General features: G+C 34.9%; 1 protein-coding gene across 1 annotated transcript; it reads right to left on the bottom strand.

Moving 5' to 3' along the window:
• Positions 1-1,160: 1,160 nt before the first annotated feature.
• LOC144361482 (inactive tyrosine-protein kinase 7-like) lies at positions 1,161-5,994 on the bottom strand. Its single transcript, XM_078013448.2, has 8 exons — positions 5,837-5,994; positions 4,934-5,061; positions 4,348-4,487; positions 3,671-3,806; positions 3,249-3,518; positions 2,295-2,561; positions 1,522-1,631; positions 1,161-1,336 (listed from the first exon to the last, which is right to left on the bottom strand). The coding sequence occupies exons 1-8, from the start codon at positions 5,992-5,994 to the stop codon at positions 1,232-1,234; spliced, it is 1,314 nt and encodes a 437-aa protein (XP_077869574.2). The 3' UTR covers positions 1,161-1,231.
• Positions 5,995-15,079: the final 9,085 nt, after the last annotated feature.

The following is a 15,079-nucleotide window of genomic DNA, read 5'->3' as shown; positions in this document are numbered from 1 at the left end:
ATCAGGTTTCCCTGTTTCTTTTAGTTGACCATACACCCTCAATCAATTATTTAGTTTGGGGACATAATCACAGTGCCAGATATAAGACCTTGCTTCAGCCAATCAAATGGCTAGATTCAGATCTAACTATGTTATAATTTTTCGATTGGAGCGACCTCTTTCATCAAATACACTCCGATGATTGTATGTATGGATTTAACTGTAAATGAGTCTTCGATTCTTCCATTCACGCTTTGTCATACTGGGATATGAGCATGCACGACTTGACTGTAGCGAAGAACGTCGACACGTACGATACGATAATCCACTTTGTCCATGGTTTAGTATATTTTTTTGATTTTGTTCGACAACGTCCATAATTATTTAAAATTTAACTCATTGCATAATTTAGCACCTGTAACACCTATAACAGACTCTACAATAAAGTGAATATTTAATTAGGTTCTTCGTAAGGGCAACCATACACGACAGCTTGTAGACACATATACACATTTACATAATCCAAACACTCTGTAATTCAGTAATACCTCGACAAAATAGAATGTTAATGCTATATTAATTTATCGATCACACTTACGTCATTCGACCCCGTTGACCCCTATTTGACATTTATGAGGCCCACATGGACTCACTTGACCCCGTTGACCCCTATTTGGCATGTATGAGGCCAATGTGACCTCAATTGACCTCTAGTTGACCCCGTTGATCTAAATGAAAATAACTGTTGTTATTGTGGATCAGATGTTGTTGTTATACATTGTTTATTTATCCTATGCAAACGCAATTTAAACTAGAATAAACTAGAATTCCAAATTATTCACATGCTAAACATGTGATTTATAGATGTTAAAAAAGTTATCAGTTGTCGTATCTTAACACGGAGTACGAAGTACACAAAGTAATATAAGTAACTACAAAGATTATATATAACATTGAAGTAAGCGTTGTTGGTGGAACGTACCGTGACGACATTGACGTGTCTAATCATTCAGCATTACTGAGTATCAAATCCAATATTACAACACATTAGACAGTATTTGCGTTAAGCAAAGTAGTTCAGAGAAGTTGTAGAGAAGACGGGCAGCACATGTTTTGCCAAATAATAACATATTTGCTATTCATTGCCACCAAACAATTGTATATACAAAGGCCCAGAGCTATCAAATAATAATCTACTTTAATGCTTTCATGTAACGATTTTCACAATAACACTGAATTAATTTTCGTTTCTTTAAACGAGTTTCACACTACGACGACCCCGATGCCGACGACTACGACCAGTACGCCCTCTCTGCTTTCCTGTACACATGCATTCCGCATTCTCCAAAAGGAAAACCTGTAATACAAAAGAAAAATATCAATAGATATATAAGATACAAGAGAATGATTAGCATATATAGAACATGTCTATAAAACCAATAGAGCGAATTGCACAATCTTCTTCATTCTATTATATTTTTCCATTGAATATCATTTCATTTGTCACGAACACAGAGCATGTGAAAATGTGTAATTACAAACCCGGTCCATAAGTCTCGAGTTTAGAGACTCCAGCTCCTTTATCCTATCTTCCAACTGACCACACAGTGGGCTAGGGCTCGCCGATGATGCAGACAAAATTACGTCATCGCCTAAATAACGACAAAGAAACACGTGTATCTTTATATTTTATTGAACTGCCAGATTTCACTAACGGAAGTGGAAAACAACTATGATTCCAAGAATTTATGTTTATTTATGGATTTCAAACAGTCATTTACAATGCAAAGTACATCTACAGTATCAGTGCATATATGAATATCGTATAGCTAATGAGTGGCGCCATTACATGTAAATCTGAAATTGTTGGGTCATTCATGAGATATTCTGTTTATGTATCCATTCCTCAGCTTCTAAAGGCTAACAACTAACGCAGAGTTTGTAAATGTAGCCGTTTCACAACCCGTGACGAACTGTCACTAGAGATGGGTGGAAGAATATAAAACATTATACCACGGCTTTATACACTGAATTGATAATTAGATATAATCCATAGAATACGTTATATTCACAGTCAGCTGGCGCACACGTGATAATAATATAAATACGATATTTACTAATTTAGTTTTATGCTGCATTCAAGATGGCGGCCCCAATATAGTAAATATCGTATTTATTTTATTATCACGTGTGCGCCAGCTGACTGTGGTTACACTCTGTTCACGCACGTCGTCTACATTTGACAATGAATCAAGCGTTGTTGATGGAATGTACATCATTCACGTGTCTGGCTAATAATTGAGTAAATAACCTACCACTTAAGACTGACAGTGTGACCTCTCTGCTATTTAGTCCAGCACTATTGCCGGCAATGCAGGTGTACTGCCCCTCATCTGTAACTTGCGCTTCACTGGTATATAGAGTACCATTTTGAAAAACTTCAAAATGGGGAGGTAAGGATTTCCCTTCAACTACCCAACTGATATGAGGGGTGGGTTTACCATCTGCCTGACAATGCATCATAACCGGTTGACCCAAGATTACCCGAGTATCTATAGGTTCGAACGTAAATGTTGGATAATCTATGTATCAAAAAAAAAAGAAACTCGTAACATTTTCAAGTCTATTGTCCATGTCCTAGTAGGCCTACAGTAATCTGCAATTGATTACATTGTTTAAAATTCTTCAAATTGATCATCATTTTCAACAAGGCAGAACGATGCTCACGCTGAGAATTAAGGCGGTTACCGCATTGATTGACACCCGGCCAGAACACGTGTCATTGTTTGTGTACGATAGTATTAAAATTGAGTATAATGATTCAAATACTGACAACGAGAAGGCTAGAGTTGAACTCAAACAGAACGCATCATCAGATATATAACATGTTAATTTCGAAGCACCCGATCATGTTCTACATGCATACCAGTATAAATAGATGAATGTCAATCTAGGATATACTAGTTTTGGGGTTTTATTATTCGCAATGGAATTTAAAAATTTTAAATATGAATTTGAATATTGTTAATGCTTCATGATTCGGTGATATCTAGATAATGTCCAACACGACAATATCAAGATAATACGCAGAACATTGGCGCCAAGATTTAGATCATGTGTAATGTAGATTGCAAGTATCTGATTGGTTGGAATTTCCCCGTTCATACTACGAATGAGCTATACAATCTGACATGTTCAAAAGAAATTTATTTAGGATTTTACTGCCACTAAAATAACTCTTGATATGAAAGATATTTAGCCTTACTTACCTACAACCTGAATATCAACGGTCTCATTTATCAAACCCTGGGTGTTCTGTGCATAACAAGTATATTTCCCAGCGTCTGTCTTTTGCACTCTACTAAAGGTCAGTGTACCATCAGTTTCATTGATATGATCTGGCCATACACCGGCAGGAAAGCCTTGTTTCTGCCACCAAACAATTGGCACAGTTTTTCCCCTGGCCTTGCACACCAAGGTGTCAATTTCTCCAAGTTTTAAAGGTTTTGGCACAGGCTTGAAAGAGAATTTCAGTCGCTCTAAAAATTGAAAGAAAACATACTACATATTTTTGAAACCCACCCACTGCCATACATCAATAAAGACTGATTTTGACGAGAAGATCTCGACTTATCAAATGGAAAAGTATAAATACAAGTGTATAAGTGTCAATTATCTAACACGTGTTTACCTTCAACTATTAGGTAAGCCTTTGCCACCGAGTGTTGTGGACCATGGCGGGCTATACATGTCAACTCGCCACTATCCATCAAAAGCACATGGCTAATTCTCAAAGTACCATTGTTAAATACTTTATAGCGACGATTCTAATAATTAACAATAAACACTAATTATCACCACTATCATCAATAAACACAATCTTTTGTTCAAGAAAAGTCATTGTGAAATATAAGGAAACCAGGGATGGACAACCAACATGATTTTCTACGGAGTTCAGAAATGTCAACCAAAATGTAACATGGAATCTTAACTCAATTGCGACAAAAATGATCCTATATCTCAAATACTAATTAGGAAAAGATATTCCCGTTTAAGAATGCTACCACGTGACCTGGCTAGAAAACAGGTAAAGAGAAAGGTATATATTTCATATATGCTTAGCAATGATCTTATACTGAAAATAAACTATGCCTATCTAGTACATGAAATATGGTTCAACGTAACATTAACAGTAAAGATGGCTGGCTTATTGATTGGATATGTGATGTAAGTGTATCGTGATATTTTGAGATTACAAATGTATTTCAAGTTTGATATTTTAAACCAATATTTCGCCACATCACAGAACTAGGCTGATCCAATATATATGAACTAGGTCAGTAGAAACAAAAGTGTGAATAAACTTACATTTGTCACATCGATCAGATCCTGTCGCACCCACCCAATCGTAGGATTTGACTGACTGTTATCTGCTTGGCAGTGTAGATAAGCTGTATCGCCCTCTTCAGCGACAACGTTTACAGGCAATATGGTGAACTCGGGCAGAACTGTAAGATGATAATATGTATGCTAATATATGTATTACATCAATGAGGCACTGAATCGAAGAATGATGTTAACATTGTGAAATTGGCCATTGCCACTCTATTGAGAAACGATAAACATATTACACTTGCTTTTGCCATCTCCAATAGTCATGCGAGTCCCTGGAAAGCAATATTAAACACTGTCTGTGAACACGAATGAATTTTCACCTTTGTATGACGTTTTGTGTCCGCTGGTGCATAAATAATATTAGGGAAAAATATTTGATTTTAAGCAAATCATCGTCAGCTAATAAAGTCAGTTTTGTTGACTTTTTTTGTATTTCATTTATATGTATTCATGTCAATGTTAAATTTAATGAAACCTTGTCAATTTCCTTAATTGATTTTAGGATGAATGCATATTCGATTCTTCGTGTAACTTCGAAAGGGATAGAAAGAGAACTTACGTTCAATGTAAAGATTGATATAGGCATATGTGTGGGCATACAGACTGTCCCTGTAACATCTATATTCACCCTCGTGCTTGCGTTTGACTTCGGGTATGTAAAGTGTACCATTTTCAAAGATGGTTAAGCTGCAACAAACAAACAAATACATTATTCAAATGAAATAAAAATATAATATAACACATAATATAATTATAAGTTTGTTTAAATGCGAAAAGTATGAATAATAAACAAATGCGTCAGATATAAATGTAAAGAACCATGAATACAGATATGCATAGAAAATAATGAATTTGATAATGAAGGTATTTCATTATTTGGAAAAGGAAAACAAAATTCAGCACAATTGTTCGTGAGAGAATTATTATTACTCGATTTACAGTTGAGGTGCTAAGCATAATTAGATTTCAATTAATTTAACACGATACTATTGTTTACTAAATTAACATGCCAATACAATAGTAACCCCAATTGCCCCAGGCCCCCACATCAGCGAACACAAATACTTCGTCGTTTCGACGTAAGAGAATTCGCTATTCAATATATGACGTCCTGGGCATGTATATTTCATTACATTTGTCTATTAATATCTTGTACCTAACGTTGATGTACCTGTATCTAACGTTGATGGCGACATGATCTGGCAAGACGTTACATTAGATGCCCATGGTAATAAATGTATTATGGTTCGAATGCAATTCAACTGGAGACTTCAGGTAACCACATTCGAGGTTTCTAAGTTCTTTTTACGGTATTCCCACACGTAAATGTGACCAATTGAAACACAAACACTATTCAGCATAATTTCTCAGCTATATCTAACGTAACTTTCCGCTCAACATGCGTGCATTGATTTCTATGGCAGCGACCATGAAGCATCACAAATAACCCAACAATACGTACCCTGATCGGTTGGAGATAGGACCCTTGTTATTATGAAACCATGATACAACAGATGTGGGATCACCAGGAATCATACAATCGAACGATACCTCGTCATTCTTATTGACCATTCGATCCACTGGTGAAATGCTATCTTCAGGTGTCACCTGGGCAGCCATAGTTACCATTCCTGTCAGTGTCAATAATGGTAAGACTATAAGTTTCATTACGGCTATTTCAGACAGACCTTGTACAATTGAGAAAAGGGATGAAACACAAAGTGCAGACACAATTGATTTATTTGCGCATTCGAACAATTATTGTTTACATTTACTCAATAAGTTTGCTTTATAAATACAATATTCTACACAACACATTTATGAATGTGTTTGAAATTGACATTTACACTTTTAATATAATACAGGTGTAATCTGCGTCAAATGCGTTAATTTGTCTTCGATAACTATTGTCTGAACTATAGCTGACCCAATCTAAATGATATTTTTAATTGTCTCTACTATATAGACAAGTTAAAGCTGGGGAATCATCACCTGCGCATGCGTCAGATGGCCTTTGAGCCTTTGCGTTTTTTTTTAGCGTGCGTTGTTATCGTCGTTTGGGACTCAATTCCCACGCGTGCGCAAGTGACGACCCTCCCGCTTTAAAGTATAATTATTGGAGAGGTCAAAGGTTATGCAGATCAGTAGGCAAGGCTAGTGCGTCAGCTCCCCACGACACACGTAAAAAACTGCTCGAAACTGCTCGAAACTTCAACAAACAAGGGACATACAGAACTATAAGTAGTTATAGAACCGGATGACGTCATGGGACCTAAAGGTGACAAAAAGAAGTCGGTAAATAAAGGCAACAAAGAAGACGGGACAACACATGGTACCAACTCGTCACTGGGTGGTTTTTCGGGTAGCCCTCCGCGGAAAGAAAAAAGTGCGTCACTGGAAGGAGAAGAAGTTTCCCTGGAATTGGTTTATTCTCTATTGAAAGAACTAATGAAGAAAACAGATAAACACTACGAAAAGGTGCAAAAGATTCAGATGAAACTAAATGAAGTAGAAGAGCGTCAAATAGTCGCTGAACAGAAGATAACAGATATGGCGGAGACCGTAAACAACCTAGATTACCGACAAACAGAAATTGAAATCGAAAGGGTCATCACTGAACTAGAAGCGGCCAAGATGGAGATAAAGGAATTAAAAGGTGAAACTATAAGACAGCAGAGGTATTCCCATAGTTACAATTTGAGATTTGGTGGTATTCAGGAGGAAGAAGGAGAAGACCCGATGAAAATAATACAACATCTGATAGGCGACAAATTTGACATTGAGCCTGGAGTAGTAGAAAATGCACACAGAATAGGACTACGCGCCGAAAACCGTCCACCAAGACATATCATTGTAAAAATTATACGCAGACCCGTAAGAAGACAGATATTGATAAACAAGAGAAAATTAAGAGGCAGTGGCATATATGTTAAAGAAGATCTATGTGGAGCAGATTTCAAGAAAAAGAAAACGATGCGCCCGGTGATGCTGGAAGCCTATGAAAAAGGTGAGAAAGTAAGATTCAGTAATGGCACAGTCTACATTAATGGACAGAGATACAAAGAGAATTAAAAGAGAACAGTGAGAGAACTTTTAAAACAGTGAGCAGATGTTTAAATAGAAAACATTCACTAAATGTGTGAGAAGGGGAGTAATGACAATATTGTTTGCGTTAGGCACATAGTTGTGAGCAAACATGGGCTTAGGCAAGAGTTGTTATTTGTTATTGTTCGTTCTTTGTGTTTTTAAAACTTTTAAATGGGGAAAGTTCTTAATGAAAATGGGATTAAGATACAAACTTAAACACATTTATTGTATATGGTTCCAAAAGTTAAAATTTTGAGCTTAAATGTTCGTGGCCTTGGTTATTACAAAAAAAGAAAAAAGGTGTTCAAATGGATTTCTGAAAGTAAATCGAAAGTTATAATGCTACAAGAGACACATAGTTTAGAATCAACAGCAAAATACTGGGAATCCCAACTCAAGGGACAAGTGATCTTTGCACATGGAACTAGTAATAGTAAAGGCGTGTTAACCATATTTAGAAATATTGATTATCACATTAACAAAATTTGTAGGGATCCCTTGGGACGTTTTATGATTATAGATGTAAACATAGAACAGAACAACTTTATCTTAGTGAATGCATACGGCCCTAACGAGGAAGGTAGTCATGTAACCTTTATAAAACAAATTGTAACACATCTAAAGGAATATGTAACGGATTCAGAAACTAAAATTATATGGGGAGGAGATCACAACCTGGTGCTTGATATTGGGATGGATAGGGAAGGCGGCAACCCCAGGGGCTGGACAGAATCTAGTAAGATAGTGAAGGATACAATGGAAACTTTCGATTTAATAGATATATGGAGATTGAGAAATCCAAATAAAAAAGTTTTTACATGGAGAAGATTTAGACCTGAAATAATACAAAGTAGACTAGATTATTTTATAGTTAGTGACAACCTGCAGATAGATATACATAAGGCTGATATCATACCATGTTTTCTATCAGATCACTCAGCCATAACTTTAGAGCTAGAATGGGAGGAAAGTAAAAGAGGACCATCCTATTGGAAGATAAACAATAGTCTGTTAAGGGAAGGGGAATATATAGAATTGATAAAGGAAAAATTTGATGATTGGTTACTAGAAGGTACAGATATGAAAGATCCAAGAGCTAAATGGGATTGGATAAAGTATAAAATAAAACAAACCACGTTGACTTATAGTAAGAAAAGAGCAAAAGAACGTAAGGCTAAAATAGTAGAGTTAGAACATAAATTAGCTAAAATGGAAATAGAGTTAAATGCCAACACAGATGAAAATATAAAAACTGAAATAGAAACCGTAAAAGTAGAATTACAACAGGAATATGATCACAGGGTAGAAGGAATGATGATACGGGCAAGATGCAATTGGATGGAATATGGGGAGAAAAATACAAAATATTTCTTTCAAATTGGGAAGCAAAATAATAATAAGAGTCAGATAAATAGAGTGCTCAGAGAAGATGGCACAGAGATAAATGGCCAAGAAAATATCAGAAAAGAAATAAAAGAGTTTTATAAAGGTTTGTACACATCTAAACTAAATAAAAATACAGTATTTGTTGATAATGAAGAATTATTCTTGAATAATCCTTATGTTCCAAAACTTGAAAATCATCAGGCTGAAAAATGTGAAGGACTAATAACTGAAAAGGAAGCTCTTGATGCTTTAAAATCAATGCCCCCAAACAAAACACCAGGAAATGATGGCCTAACAAGTGAATTTTATAAACATTTTTGGGATCTATTGAAAATATATATGCTAGACTCATTTAGTACTTCCTTTGAAAAGGGGGAATTCTCTCAGTCTCAGCGACAGGGTGTGATCTCCTTACTTGAAAAAAGAGGGAAAGATAAAAGATATATACGTAACTGGAGACCAGTGACGCTCCTAAACGTTGACTACAAGATTGTTACAAATTGTTTAGCAAATAGAGTGAAAGAAGTTCTCCCTAGCTTGATACATGTTACACAGAGTGCATTTGTCAAAAATCGCTTTATTGGTGATGTAATAAAGTTGATTGAAGGAGTAATGGACTACACGGAGGAGATGGAATTACTGGAAAAATTCAAAGAAATTTCAGGTCTATCAATAAATAAGAGTAAAAGTGAAGCCCTGTGGATAGGAAAAAATAAAATGTGCAAAGAAAGACCACTCAACTTAAAGTGGCCAACTGATCCAATAAAAATTGTTGGAATTTTTGTATCCTATGATAAAAACAAAGCAAGAGAACTAAATCTGGCCGAACCACTAGAAAAAATAAGAAAAACATTGCAATTTTGGAAATCCAGAGATTTAACACTTATGGGGAAGGTACAGATCATCAAAACATTGGCCATATCTAGAATACAATATGTAATGAATTTGGTAAACCTCCCTGCTAATAAAATTAAAGAAATAAACAAAATGATTTATAAATTTATATGGAAGGGTCCAGAAAAAATAGCTAGACAAACAATGATTGGTAGAACTGAAAAAGGGGGAATTTCAATGCCAGATGTAAAGGCCATTTATACAGCTCAGCGTATTAATTGGTTAAGGAGGATGTGTGATAAAAATATAGGTCATCCTTGGAAAACAATTTTCAACAAGCAGCTTGAAAAAGTTGGAGGCATTCACTTTCTTTTGAGATGTAATTTCAACCTGAAAAAATTGAATATAAGGGTGTCGAGAAGCCTTGAATCAATGCTAAATGAATGGACTAAAATTAAAACAAAAATGTCAATTGAACGAGAACCAAATGAATTACAGCAAATAATATGGAATAATGAAAAAATCCTATTTGCAGGAAAATCAATATTTTTCAAAGAATTTGTAGAAAGGGAAATTATATATGTGGGACAACTTTTTAAAACTCCTGTAGAATTAAGGACATGGAAGGACTTATTACAGAATGGAATCCCACAGAATTCAATGTTACGATGGTTTGGCATTATCAATGCCATTCCACATGAATGGAAAACTAATGTAAACAGAAAGAAACTACAAAATTTTGAAATAACTGAAGAAATTATACAGGTGCAAATAGGTAATATAAATGTTCATTTAAATGATTGTAACACTAGAAATATCACGAAAAAACTTGTAGAATTTTATTTTATACCACCAAGATCTGAACTGTATTTCACCTTGACATTGAATGCACAAATAGATTGCTGGTTAGCATTATATTCACTACCATTTATAACAACAATTGACACAAAATTGAGAACTTTTCAGTTTAAGATTTTACACAATATACTGCCAACAAATGTATTATTGGCGAAATTCAAACCATGTATTGTTGAATCTTCAAAGTGTTCCTTTTGCGGAGAACAGGATGAAACTTTGTTACATCTATTTTACGATTGTATTTTTATTAGGGAATTCTGGGATGGTTTTTACATGCTGTGGGGAAGGAAAATGGGATTGGTAAATACACTTAATCCCATACAGGTTATCCTTGGAGATGAAGATTTTTCCATTCTCTTAAATTTTACATTATTGGCAGCCAGATATTACATATACAGTACAAGGTGTAAAAAACAGAAGCCGGATTTAATGGCTTATAGAAAATACATGCAAAATGTTCAAAGTATAGAATTTCATATTGCAATCAGAAAAAATAAATTAAAAGGACACCTTAAAAAATGGGGAAATTTTCTGAAAGTTATGGGTTAGACTGATGTAATAAATGTACCTGAGGTCATTGAAGCTAGTTATAAACCAAGTATTGAAACTTATAAATGAGCAAGAAAATACAAGAAATGTAATCCTATTTTATTGTGTATTTCAAGTATTGTAATTCATATGAGATACCCCAATAAAATATTACTAAAAACAAAAAAAAAGTATAATTATTATATTCAGACACCACACATCAATTTTATGTTGAAGCTATATCACATACAAACATACTAAAATAAATTAATCCACAAACAAATATAAAAGTAGTCTTGTTTCCAATGTTGTCGTTATTTGCAGAGATGTACAATACAGCACAATTTATATTCAAATACATTATGGTATGCTATGACAGTATCGTTTGCTGTAGTCGATAAAACTAAAGTCAAATCATGTCATAACATTCGGGCAAATTCAAATATAGTAGAAATAGTGTTACCATACTACACACATATACTGGGACTAGGATAAAATAGATACATATCAATTAGGCCGCCAGATCTATTTACTATATTGAAATACCAACAATTTATTTGGTTGTTCGGGTTTTGGTACGTATGAATCATCTAAAAACAAATCACAATAGTTTTGTAGTTGCATTCTACATCACAATAACTTATTATGTAATTAATTACGTAATTATGGTATACCGCAGTGGATTATGTAAATATGCAAATTAGAGATGTCTGCTGTCATTGTGTATTTTATTCAATATATTCCACTAGAAACAATCATGATTGAAAATACCAAACGGAATGAGGAATGAAAAGCGTCTGTATTGTTGAAATGTTTTTGTACATAATGAGATGTAATTATGACGTTCGCTCATATTAATAAGCAATATTAATTTTAGGATCTTTAAGAACAAATGTCTGCATAAAAAACTTTATTTTGAAAAACAAAACAAACAAACAAGCAAACTTAAATATATTCCTACCATCTATGCGTTTATATCATCCGTAAATTGAAAAAAAAACACATTTTATTTGATATATCACATGAACCTACATGAGTAGGATAAAAATATATACACGAATATTTAAAGATTTCATACATTACAACATCTGTTTAATGAAATATGCAAAAAGGGTAATTTTGACGGTTATTTGAATTTATCATACATGCAAATATGAGCCAAGTGATCGGTAATCAAGCATAAAATATGTATATGAGTATAAGCCTGTTAGAGCATGAGGTTGCGTCACTTTTTAGGTCAGCTAAAGATAATTAACCGTTTTCCAGATACAGAAAACATTTTTATTGACGCACATTGAAAGCATGACATCATTACGACGCAATTTCTTTATCAGTGGAATGCGCCACAGAATTGTTATTTCCAGTGTTTCATACTGTTTTTCTACTAATACCCAATATAATAGGAAGAAATATAGGAGTTTTGTGTAATGTATTTACCCCACTAACCACATACGGGTATTTTCATATAAAATGTTCAAGTGTGTTGTAGTCTAAACATTTCCTAGTACCTCCTTTAATCATAACAATTTAAAGACTTCTCTAACTTGTATAACAACACTTAAAGGTATACATCGGTGTCCCATATGTTTTTTGCCGTAATTGTGCGGTATTTTATGGGGTATTTTCGTCTTAGCCTATTAGGAAAAGCGAATTCAAAATATGGAACGATTACGCGCGTAAGCGTCCTCTAATAATAAAAACAAACATGACAGCCCCCCAGGGCTTGCCAGGACTCCAAACAAAAAAGCTCGCTAAATCTGTTCTAAACTTTTTGTGTTTCGGCATTCCCATGATGTATCCTTGGGAGGAAAAGATGTATAATAATGAGGTTGTTACAAGGATACCGAAAAGTATGCACTCAGACAGTACGCGGTCGCATCGTCTTCCGCTTCCGTCGGTCGATACACCCGCTGTACTGTCTTCGTGCATACTTTTCTGCATCTCTTAATAACATCATATTATCAACACATTTCATTTAGTGTGCGATCACCAATAATTATATTTTATAGTAAAATTGTTAATGCTCCTGACCAATGTCATTACACATCTCAATTAAATATCGCAATCGTCAACACCTGGTTCCCCATCTGTGAAGTATGTGGCGGTACTCGCAAATCATAAGTTATGATATTATCATGTTAGTTTAACCAGACTATATGACATACTTCAATGCTTGTGATCCAGTTTTTTAATCACTCCCAAACTAAACACCCTTGTTCAATGGCCGATACAATATACTACTGGGTGACCCAGTCTTTGCGTCTCATATTTTATATGTTTGGAGCTTTAATTGCCAGTTTCTACTTCAGACAAACCATTCAAACAAACCAATATTCACATGCATACCATTATGTCTTGTATACGTACACACTTTTAATAAAATCTGTAAGGTACATAGTGAAAGGGTCGAAGACACTACGTCACCAACCTCATGTGTGATGTTCATACCATTTTTAACTTTAGTTTTCTTAGTCTCAAAATGTCTGCCAGACAACTAAATTACATAGATAACTGAATACAATGGTCGTCAGTCGCCATTATGACTTGTCATTGTATCAACGCACTCATGCCATGGATGAAATGATCTCAGAAGGACGAGCACATTGTTGGACCGACCTAATTCAACTCAACTTCACTTTTCTTTATTCCACTCTTGTATTGAACGTCAGATACCCCCTTGTACCATTGATTTACGAATAAAAAACCTAAATGCACCTTAAAACTACACAATAGAGCTTACTATGACATGAATATGTCAAAAGCATAGTGAGCCTATTTCTTTCTGAGTGATAATTAGGGTGCGTGCTCATGTACTACAAGTAACATGTACATACCCTAAACGACAACATGATCACTCTCATTGCAGATTAGATGGAGTGTAACGTGACTACTTGCTCTGTTACACTGGGCAGTTGTCTGCACATTCGTGAGTGAGTAACTTTATCATAGACAAAATAAGGGCCAGACGCATGAACACGTGAACTACTCACCTATATATGCTAGTAATACATACAGTAACAGACGAGGAATACCTAATTCCACACTCATTATCATAGCCATTTTGAACTGTGAGCGCAGTGGACCTTGTGGATTATTGTGCCCGAACTATTTTTTTGTTCAGTCACAGAGAAAAGAAGTGGTGTGTGTGTGTGTGTGTGTGTGTGTGTGTGTGTGTGTGTGTGTGTGTGTGTGTGTGTGTGTGTGTGTGTGTGTGTGTGTACTTGCATTGCTATATGTTCCGAGAACAAAAATACAGATATATAGCAACTTCCGAGGACATACACACCTTCCGAGGACCTTTTTCATAGTCCTCGGAAAACATAATTTATATTAATAGTTAATTCGATTATTAATACGTTTTGCGTAGCTTAGGTTTAGTATCGGGGTAAGGTATGGTTCACGTTATATTAATATTAATATAATTGTACCATACCTTACCCCGATACTAAACCTAAGCTTCGCAAACATTTCTATGTTCAGTCACGGGATATTCAACTCTAGTTTAATTAAACTTAATTAAAGTGCAATTCTCCATTGTATTGCATTGTAATTGAGTTTAATTAAACTCCAATTAAAACGCAACCCTATATAGGAACGCGTTTTAATCGAGTTCATATCGCAACTATATTAAAAGTTAATTCAACTATATTAAAAGTTAATCCAATGAAGTCCTCGGAACATATAGCAATACAAGTATGTGTGTGTGTGTGTGTGTGTGTGTGTGTGTGTGTGTGTGTGTGTGTGTGTGTGTGTGTGTGTGTGTGTGTGTGTGTGTGTGTGTGTGTGTTTGTTTGTTCGTTCATGCATACTTTGTTTTGGACTGAAGTTTACCTTACACACGTTAGAGAACAATGAGATAAAAAGTGAATATTCAGCGAGGTTGATAAAAATAGTTATATTATAAAGCTCACCTAGGGGGCGGGGGTCGTAAGCTGTTTGTGTGCGAATGAAGATGGGCTTGCGTTTTATTAGATGGAAGAGAGAATCTGCTGAGATCCGTTAACTAACGAGT

This window comes from Saccoglossus kowalevskii, chromosome 2 (assembly GCF_978046115.1).
Source record: "Saccoglossus kowalevskii chromosome 2, keSacKowa6.1, whole genome shotgun sequence".
Classification (NCBI taxonomy): Eukaryota; Metazoa; Hemichordata; class Enteropneusta; family Harrimaniidae; genus Saccoglossus; species Saccoglossus kowalevskii.
This window is presented reverse-complemented; position numbering and strand designations above follow the sequence as displayed.

What these genes read in the sequence shown, in the direction of transcription:
- LOC144361482 (XM_078013448.2), bottom strand. Translation starts at nt 5,994, where the DNA reads ATGGCTGCCCAGGTGACACCTGAAGATAGCATTTCACCAGTGGATCGA. An exon ending in CCTATCTCCAACCGATCAGG is followed by an intron (nt 5,062 to 5,836) that starts GTACGTATTGTT and finishes TGTTTGTTGCAG; the next exon opens with CTTAACCATCTTTGAAAATG. An exon ending in GGCTTACCTAATAGTTGAAG is followed by an intron (nt 3,519 to 3,670) that starts GTAAACACGTGT and finishes TTCAATTTTTAG; the next exon opens with AGCGACTGAAATTCTCTTTC.